The 10681-nt window shown below is 40.4% G+C and overlaps 1 protein-coding gene across 4 annotated transcripts in view; it reads left to right on the top strand.

The window, feature by feature from the left end:
• Positions 1–6896: 6896 nt before the first annotated feature.
• The window catches only part of CEP126 (centrosomal protein 126), a 138681-nt gene continuing 134896 nt past the window's right edge, over positions 6897–10681 (top strand). For all 4 annotated transcript variants that reach the window (XM_061440127.1, XM_061440129.1, XM_061440126.1 and 1 more), the window contains exon 1: positions 6897–7024. In XM_061440127.1, the coding sequence (XP_061296111.1) occupies positions 6897–7024 (128 nt within the window). The remainder of the gene's footprint in view (positions 7025–10681) is intronic.

The following is a 10681-nucleotide window of genomic DNA, read 5'->3' as shown; positions in this document are numbered from 1 at the left end:
TTGAAACTTAAATCTTATTCCTTCTCCCACACTCAACCTATTTTAGTAAATGGCAATATTCCTTATGTCGTTGGTTCCAGTCCCATATCTGAGAGTCACATTTGACTCTTCTTTAAAAAAAAAAAAACTCCACTCACTTGCCACAACCATGCATCAACACATCTTAATGACTCAGGTTAAAATTTTGAAAACTTCTCGCTACCTCTTTGACTACCTAGTAAAAGCCTCCATAATCTCTCAACCAACCTACCATAACATCCAATCTGGTCTCATTGTTTCTAGTGTTATCAACTGTAGACTAGTTTCCCCATAGCCACTAGAGCGATCCTTTTGAAAGATTAAATTAGGTATTACTCTCCTACTCAAAATTTTCCAATGGCTTTCCCTCCATTGGAAGTTTGATTTTATATTAATTCCTTATGTATTACGTAAGTCACCACCATATTGGAAGGACATCCCCCATACACTGCTTTAATTTCATGTCCTAGGACACTTCCCCTACCTCACTCTGTTCTGGATACAGTGGTCTCCTTGTTGTTCCTTGAATATATCAACTAAAATTCTGCCCTCAGAGCCTATTGTACTTAAAGCCCCCACTGCTTCTGAATAACAACCTTCATCCATATAGTTGAGTGGCAACATTCTTTCTTCATTCAGACCTCTTCCCAAATTTCCCATTTTGGGAGGCTTTTCCTGAGCACACTATCTAAAATAGAGCTGACATCAGTTCTCTATCCCTCTACACTACTCCATTTTTCCTCATAGTACTTTTCATTACCTAACATATTCTAGTAAGAAAGAAAAATAAATACAAGCTTAAAGAGCACAGGGACTTTGAAGTTTCGCTCACTGCTGTATCCCACCACTAGAGAGTACTTGGCACACAGTAACTGGTCAATATTTATTTTCTTAATAAAAGAATGGATTACTTTATGGCTTTTAATGTGAAAAACTAATCATTATATTTAATTCATTTATCTCTTTTAACAAAATATAGAGATTTTTCCTTTCCATTCAGTTCAGTAGCTCAGTTGTGTCAGACTCTTTGCAACTCCATGGGCTGCAGCACACCAGGCCTCCCTGTCCATCACCAACTCCCAGAGTTTACTCAAACTCATGTCCATCGAGTCAGTTTTGCCGTTCAACCATTTCGTTCTCTGTCATACCCGTCTCCTCCCGCCTTCAATCTTTCCAGCATCAGGGTCGTTTCTGGTAAGTCAGTTCTTCGGATCAGGTGGCCAAAAGATTGGAGTTTCAGCTTCAACATCATTCCTTCCAGTGAACATTCATGATTGATTTCCCTTAGGATGGACTAGTTGGATCTCCTTGCAGTCCAAGGGACTCTCAAGAGTCTTCTCCAACACCACAGTTCAAAGCCATCAATTCGTCCGTGCTCAGCTTCATATCTATAAAGGTCCAACATACACATGGACATCACCAGATGGTCAACACCGAAATCAGACTGATTATATTCTTTACAGCCAAAGATGGAGAGGCTCTATAAAATCAGCAAAAACAAGACCAGGAGCCGACTGTGGCTCATCATGAACTCCTTATTGCCAAATTCAGACTTAAATTGTAGAAAGTGGGGAAAACCACTAGGCCATTCAGGTATGACCTAAATCAAATCCCTTATGATTATACAGTGGAAGTAAGAAATAGATTTAAGGGACTAGATCTGATAGACAGAATGCCTGATGAACTATGGTCAGAGATTCGTGACATTGTACAGGAGACAGGGATCAAGACCATCCCCATGGAAAAGAAATGCAAAAAAGCAAAATGGCTGTCTGGGGAGGCCTTACAAATAGCTGTGAAAAGAAGAGAAGCGAAAAGCAAAGGAGAAGAGGAAAGATATAAGCATCTGAATGCAGAGTTCCAAAGAATAGCAAGGAGAGACAAGAAAGCCTTCCTCAGTGATCAATGCAAAGAAATAGAGGAAAACACAGAATGGGAAAGACTAGAGATCTCTTCAAGAAAATCAGAGATACCAAGGGAACATTTCATGCAAAGACTGGCTCCATAAAGGACAGAAATGGTAGGAACCTAACAGAAGCAGAAGATATTAAGAAGAGGTGGCAAGACTACAGAGAAGAACTGTACAAAAAAGAGCTTCATGACCCAAATAATCAGGATGGTCTGATCACCCAGAGCCAGACATCCTGGAGTGTGAAGTCAAGTGGGCCTTAGAAAGCATCACTACAAACAAAGCCAGTGGAGGTGATGGAATTCCAGTTGAGCTATTTCAAATCCTGAAAGATGATGCTATGAAAGTGCTGCATTCAATATGCCAGCAAATTTGGAAAACTCAGCAGTGGCCACAGGACTGGAAAAGGTCAGTTTTCATTCCAATCCCAAAGAAAGGCAATGCCAAAGAATGCTCAAACTACTGCACAATTGCACTCATCTCACACGCTAGTAAAGTAATGCTCAAAATTCTCCAAGCAAGGCTTCAAAAGTACATGAACCATAAACTTCCATTGTTCAAGCTGGATTTAGAAAAGGCAGAGGAACCAGAGATCAAATTGCCAACATCTGCTGGATCATGGAAAAGCAAGAGAGTTCCAGAAAAACATCTACTTCTGCTTTATTGACTATGCCAAAGCCTTTGATTGTGTGGATCACAACAAACTGGAAAATTCTGAAAGAGATGGGAATACCAGACCACCTGACCTGCCTCGTGAGAAATCTATATGCAGGTCAGGAAGCAACAGTGAGAACTGGCCATGGAACAACAGACTGGTTCCAAATAGGAAAAGGAGTATGTGAAGGCTGTATATTGACACCCTGCTTATTTAACTTATATGCAGAGTACATCATGAGAAACGCTGGGCTGGAAGAAACACAAGCTAGAATCAAGACTGCCGGGAGAAATATCAATAACCTCAGATATGCAGAAGACACCACCCTTATGGCAGAAAGTGAAGAAGAACTGAGAAGCCTCTTGTTGAAAGTGAAAGAGGAGAATGAAAAAGCTGGCTTAAAGCTCAACATTCAGAAAACTAAGATCATGGCATCTGGTCCCATCACTTCATGGGAAATAGATGGGGAAACAGTGGAAACAGTGTCAGACTTTATTTATTTGGGCTCCAAAATCACTGCAGACAGTGATTGCAGCCATAAAATTAAAAGACGCTTACTCCTGGAAAGGAAAGTTATGACCAACCTAGATAGCATATTAAAAAGCAGAGACATTACTTTGCCAACAGAGGTCCGTCTAGTCAAGGCTATGGTTTTCCCAGTGGTCATGTACAGATGTGAGAGTTGGACTGTGAAGAAAGCTGAGCGCCGAAGAATTGACGCTTTTGAACTGTGGTGTTGGAGAAGAGTCTTGAAAGTCCCTTGGACTGCAAGGAGATCCAACCAGTCCATCCTAAAGGAGATCAGTCCTGGGTGTTCATTGGAAGGACTGATGCTAAAGCTGAAACTCCAGTACTTTGGCCACCTCATGCGAAGAGTTGACTCATTGGAAAAGACTCTGATGCTGGGAGGGATTGGGGGCAGGAGGAGAAGGGGACGACAGAGGATGAGATGGCTGGATGGCATCACTGACTCGATGGACATGAGTTTGAGTGAACTCCGGGAGATGATGATGGACATGGAGGCCTGGCATGCTGTGATTCATGGGGCTCGCAAAGAGTCTGACACAACTGAGCAACTGAACTGAACTGAACTGAACTCACATCCATACATGACTACTGGAAAAACCATAGCCCTGACTAGATGGACCTTCGTTAGCAAAGTAACATCTCTGCTTTTCAATATGCTGTCTAGGTTGGTCATAACTTTTCTTCCAAGGAGCAAGTGTCTTTTTATTTCTTGGCTGCAGTCACCATATGCAGTGATTTTGGAGCCCAAAAAGATAAAGTCTGACACTATTTCCACTGTTTCTCCATCTATTTGCCATAAAGTGATGGGACCGGATGCAATGATCTAAGTTTTCTGAATGTTGAGTTTTAAGCCAGCTTTTTCATTCTCCTCTTTCACTTTTATCAAGAGGCTCTTTAGTTCTTCACTTTCTGCCATAAGGTATCATCTGCATATCTGAAGTTATTGATATTTCTCCCAGTAATCTTGATCCCAGCTTGTGCTTCACCCAGCCCAGCATTTCTCATGATGTACTCTGCATATAAGTTAAATAAGCAGGGTGTCAATATACAGCCTTCACATACTCCTTTTCCTATTTGGAACCAGTCTGTTGTTCCATGGCCAGTTCTCACTGTTGCTTTCTGACCTGCATACAGATTTCTCACGAGGCAGGTCAGGTGGTCTGGTATTCCCATCTCTTACAGAATTTTCCACAGTTTGTTGTGATCCACACAATCAAAGGCTTTGGCATAGTCAATAAAGCAGAAGTAGATTATTATTGCTTAAATCATACTTATCCTTCCTGCCAAAAGATAAAGCTTATAAATGCTTCAAATTATCTACTATCCAAATATTTAATCTTAAAGGTTTTTCTAGAATCTATGCAACTTAATAAAGGACTGTACTACTTAAAACGTGAAAAGCTGCTTAACATTTTGAAGAAGGGAATAATTTAAAGATCAAAAAATCCTGTAATTTTTTTAAAAATTGGTAACATTGTGTTTAAAATTTCTTTCCTTCTTTATCATTGTAAAGCAACATTTGAATGAAGAATGATTATATGGGCAAGCATTTGTAGGAAACTAAAAAACCAAATTATGCTTCTTAATGCTAATACACCATGTGACAAAACAATAAGGTGCCTAGAAGTCATGACATACAAAACTAATAATACAGCAAAAACTAGACTTTCAGGAAGGCTGCTGCTGCTACTGCTGCTAAGTCGCTTCAGTCGTGTCCGACTCTGTACAGCCTCATAGACGGCAGCCCACCAGGCTCCCCCGTCCTTGGGATTCTCCAGGCAAGAACACTGGAGTGGGTTGCCATTTCCTTCTCCAATGCGTGAAAGTGAAAAGTGAAAGTGAAGTTGCTCGGTTGTGTCTGACTCTTAGACGCCCCATGGACTGCAGCCTACTAGGCTCCTCCGTCCATGGGATTTTCCAGGCAAGAGTACTGGATCAGGAAGGCTAACCATGCCCAAATACTTCAAACAGCAAGCATTCACTTTTATTTGCACTTTACTGACCTACATTACTTGCATGCTAAGTCACTCCAGTTGTGTCTGACTCTTTGCTACCCTATGGGCTGTAGCTCACCAGGCTCCTCTGTCCATGAGATTTCCCAGGCAAGAATACTGGAGCGGGTTGCATGCCCTCCTCCAGGGGATCTTCCCTACCCAGGGATTGAACCCACATCTCCTAAGGCTCCCGCACTCCAGGTGGATTCTTTACCACTGAACCACAGGGGAAGACTCCCCTACATTGCTTACTCTCTCTCAGATTGGCTCTAGAGAACAGACTTGTGATGATAGCCAGTGGGAATAGAATCAATGTAAATTCCTGTGACTAAGTCAGTTAAAAATTTGCAAAGATAGCTAATCCTCCTAGTGTACACAGTTAGGCTTTCTTTGCCACGATTACATATTGTATCCTCTTGGCATGGTCCTGAAGGGGGCTTACGTGCTTTGTGTTTTAAGTCAAAACTCGATTTGTTGTGGCAGTTTTAATCAGAACACATTCCAGTTTGAATCATTGCATCCAACTTTGCAAAAACTCTGTTTCAAATAGCTTCAACTGGAAAAGTTTATTATTTTGAACTCTAAAAATGAACAAATTGATTCACAAAGACATAGGCATTTGAATGCTCGGTGAGTAATTTTCATTTGGTTTGTACATTCTGCTTCCAATATGGGAGGTTTTTCCACACACAAAGAAAAAAAAAAAACACTGAAATATACTCAGAACTCACATGTGTTTTTACAATGAACTCCAACAAAAAGTTTCAGCCTTTTTTCAAATGTTTTACTTGCAAAACTTCTGAACTGATGGCTCAAAAATCCATTCAATTTTCCATACCTCCTGAAACAGTTTCAATATGATGATCTCTTTTGGCATGTCTTCCCAGGAGATTACTAAATTAAATCTGCACTACTTTCCTGGCCGCCAATGCTTGATGGTCTATTTCCAGAATCTGGCAACAAGGCTGGCACCATTAAAAGTCTTTGAAATGCAGACCTTATAAGTAGGGAAATGGCAAGGAAGACGACTTGCAGACGGAATGGCAGAAGCATCAGGGAGGGAGTGATGGAATGCAGAGAGAGGAAATTTCCACTCCCAAAGCTTTTTAAAAGAGATGGTGATTGGGAACAGTGATGCTCCAGAAAGACAGAACTTCAATCACACAACAGCACTCGGTAGTTAAACAACAAATCCTACCCTGAATTACCTCCGAGGAAATCATTTCAAATCCCCACGGTGGCTTTTGCCAATATCTGGGGATTTTTGCATCTCACTGTCTTTCACCACTCTTAGTACCCCCACTAAAACAGCCTCATAAAAGCGAGGTGGAACGGAGTCAGGTTCCGAGGCACAAGTCAGCACGCCCTCCGGAGAGGACTCTAGTCCCCGAGGATGCAAGCTTCCTGGCCGCCGCCCGCGGGCAACTCGGGGGTTGGAGGGGGGGCGGGAGGCGGGGCACGGGGAGGGGTCCGCGCCTCCTATTGGCTATCTCCAGGGCCCCGCCCCCACACCCTGGTCGCCGTCGCGAAGGACGCGGCGTCGGTTGCTTGTCAACATGGCGGCGGCGTCGCCACCTCTGCCGTTTCCAGGCAAGGTCGCCGTTGCGGCAGCTGCCGTCGACACCACAGCCCAGAGCGCCGCTGTGCGGGAACCGGAGCTGCGGCGGCCAACTTTCCCGCCTCAGTGACGCGAGGCTTGAGGGACGGAGTGCTGGGAGGGCCGGAGGAGGCAGCGGGTGCTGCCATGAGGGCGGCTCTGGGGGCTAGCCTGGAGGCGGCGCTGAGGTGAAGGATGCTGACCAGGAGGCCTGGAGCCCGGAGCGCGGTCGCAGGACTGGGCGCTGAATCCCCGGACACCCAAGTCAAAGCCCCCCTCAGCCCTCGCTTGAGCGGCTGGCGTCACCGACCTGGCGCCTACCTGTATCCTTCCAGTCGTGGTTGCCTGGGTGGCGGTGTTGGAAGTGGGGAGCCCCATCTTTTTTCTGTTCTGTTCCCATTATCACAGATGCTAGATGAGAGAAACCGGCCAGTCATCTTAATGCGGGTATTTGCTTCGGCAACTGTCGCTGCTCCCCTTAAACCTGAAATAACATCTTCTATTCTAGGACCACTTTCGCGGCCGCCTTGTTATCTCCCCCGTTTTCAACTTTGCGGTAATTTTTTTTTTTTTTTTAATGAGTTTTGAAATAGGTAGACGTGTTCTCTGGGGATTGTTTTCTTGTAGAGTTAGGCCATTATGTTCTTTACTTCATATTATCCATCTCCTGATAATTCATGCTGCTTGGAGAAAAGAATGCCGCAAGTAAATAAAATGTTTTGGTCTCCTGAAATAGTCCGTCTTAAGAGTTAACCTAACACTTCCTTTATTTTACAGAGCTGCTAAAGCCTAACATAGTTGGTTAATTTGTTTTGTTTTCCATCCTCTGTCCAGTCTGTTGTCAGAGAGACAACAGACAAAATGAGAAGCAAAGGACCTGGAGCCTTCACACTGGTTTATCACTGACTTGTCCCTACCTAAGAATTGGTCTAGCCCACCTTTGACATTATTATTGGTTGCATTGTAGAAAATTGAAAGTGTTAAACAGTTCTGTTTTCAGAATATGTAAACCATGTTTATTCCTTCAGAGAATGTTATGATAATTAGAGTGTAACCTTTGTATTCTCAAAGGACTTGGTTGGTAGTGATGATGCTATGTAATCATCTTCATTCTTGTCAGAGAGTCTCTGCTTTTCAAATTAATTCCCATTCTTATTGTCTCCGGGTTCTGGGAGTTGCACTTTTAAAAGCAAGTAAACAAGCAATTTTCATTTAGTGCTTCCTTTTTTGGCTAGGTGCTGAGGAAGACAGGTACATACAAAGCTATTTAAATAATGGTAAATATCCCTCTTCTGATCATGCTTCCTCAAGCTTTTATCCCATCTTTTCTTGCTTTAGTCGACTTTTCAGAATGCTAACCTGCAATGACAGCTTCTGATTCTTTTCATCTATTCATTATTAACTCCATTCACTTTGGCTTTTGCCCTTGCTGCTCCTCAAAACTATCCTGACTCAAGGTGCAATCTGAAATAAACCGGATTCCTTTCAGTATGTGTTTGATTCTGCCCCCTTGACACTGTGTTTCATTGAACCCTGAACTCCTATTACACTGACCCTGATTTATCTGTAAATCAGAAAATAGGGAAGCACTGTAAGTGGCTCATTGACAAGGTGTATCTTTCCATCATTTTCATTAGTGAAATGATCATAGACTTAATATTTTTAAATTTTTAAGGTATGAATGTTGATACAACAAAGGAAATAGTTGTAAAATAAATTTGGCAGTACCTCAAATGAACAAAACCAAATAGATATAATTCCAGAATTATAATGTTGGTTTCCTATAAAGAAATGTATTACTAAATATATACTTAAATACTAAATATATAGTTAAAATTAAGAAAGTTGTAAATAATCATTTCAATAGATACCCTGAGCCTTTGCTAAAATCCAACAACTTTTGCTAGTGTGTGTGTGTGTGTATATGCATCTATATGTATTATATATAATATACATTTTTCCTAGTTTATACATATATATTTGCTAGTAAATCAAGAATATCATTGTTACTAGGTGGAGAAACACTTAAGCACTTGTGTCATATTGTACATTCTCAGTGTCTGTAATGTTTCATATTGGATACCTGGTACAGAGTAGGTGTGCAAATTTATTAATAACTAAATTTTAAAAAATGAACTGTAGACTTAAAATAAGAAGTGGCTTGGTAAAATTTCTACATGTGACTTCTAAATATGAATTCAGTACTCAGAGGCTATATTTCTCTACTTAAGTTGGAATTTCCTAACTCTAAAGGCTATAGAAGAACAAAACTTCATGAAGTTTATCTAATTAAAATTAGATGAAGTTCTATAATTTCAATTTCTTAAAACAATTCAAAAGGAAATAGAATAAAATTTGTTTTCAAAAAAAGGAGGGAAGGTCTCTCATGTCCCCTTCACACTATGCCTCTTTTTTCTCACAAGTATCTCCAGTCTTTTCCCCTTCCATTTTATCCTAGCACCCACCTTGCCTCTCTTTATTCCCTACCCAGTTTAACCCTTTTTAATTATCTACACATATTCTCTCAACAACATCCTTGGTTCTTTGTACTCCTGTCCTTCTTTCTCAACCATCCAGTAACTATTACCACCCTATATTTCTGCTCCTTCACTCAATAATAAAAAATCTGTCAGAGAAAAGTCACAAGATGGCTGTGCTTTGATTGTTCTCAGCTTCACCAGAACAAGAACGGAATTCTGTCTTGTTCCTTTTAAATTAACTTCTGTGCCAGCTCTTGATCACCTTCCCTCATTCTTAATACCCTGTCTTACTATTTCATAAGAGAATGGATGCGTAAACTCCCTCAAGTCCCTCCCAACAAACAACACAAACCATCCTACTCCCATCACCAACCTCAGTCCCCTACCCTATCTTTTTATCCAGGCTCACTGATAGGATATATATCACTTTTACTGTAGAAGGTGAATCCATTCACTTATGTCCTTTTTTTCATCACCTCTCTTTTCAGTAACCCTGGATTGTAAATTATCCTAACTCTCTATTACAATTTACTTCCAACTCTTCTCTAATAGCCTTCTTTCCCTAAAGCCTATAAACACCCTCTAGTCTTGGCTATCCTTAAAACTAAAAATCAAACCTTTTGATCATAAGAACTGTTTTAACATCTCCTGTCTCATTATTCAAACCACTAAAAAAGAGTAGTCTAAATTCACTGTCTCTACCTTGAGTTACACTTTATACTTCATTCCAAAATATACTTGAACTGATTTAAAAAAAAAAAAAAAAAAAAGGCATGGACTGTAGTCTGTCAGGCTTCTCAGTCCATGGAATTCTCCAGGCAAGAATACTGGAGTGGGTTGCCATGCCTTTCTCCAGGGGATCTTGCCTACCCAGGGATCGAACCCAGGTCTCCTGCATTGCAGGAAGATTCTTTATCATCTGAGCTACTGGGAGGTTCATAAAAAATAAATACAAAATTGTAAAGAAAAACTGACAGAAAATAGATTTTCACATTTTTCATAACTTGAAGGTATAATAACTTAACCTTTTGAAAAGCAAGAACCAATTTCAAATGAAAAATATTTCAAAGGTAACTTGTTAATTTAAAACTTTAGTGTAAGGGGAAATTGTATAATTAAATAAAATGAATTATCTGGAGGAAATACTTGTAATTATGATAGAAGGTTAATATTTATACTATTCTATATAGAATTTACTGAAATTGATTTTTTAAATGAAGTTCTCAATAGGTAAATGACCAGTGACTCTGAACTAACAATCCACCAAAGAGGAAAATAAAATTAGTATCAAATAAGACAATTTTTCTGTTTTGCTAATGCATACATACTATAACCTGACTTTCCACATGGTCTTTTTTTAAAAGTACTACCTTATACTCATGAGGTTTTAACTCATATTCATATATTTCTAATGACATGTAAATTTATATAACCCTTTTGGAAATCAATTTGTCTGTGAGACACTGAAAGCTATAAAGATATGTATACCTTTTGTCTTAG

The sequence above is a fragment of the Bos javanicus genome, chromosome 15, assembly GCF_032452875.1.
Source record: "Bos javanicus breed banteng chromosome 15, ARS-OSU_banteng_1.0, whole genome shotgun sequence".
Taxonomy (NCBI): Eukaryota; Metazoa; Chordata; class Mammalia; order Artiodactyla; family Bovidae; genus Bos; species Bos javanicus.
This window is presented reverse-complemented; position numbering and strand designations above follow the sequence as displayed.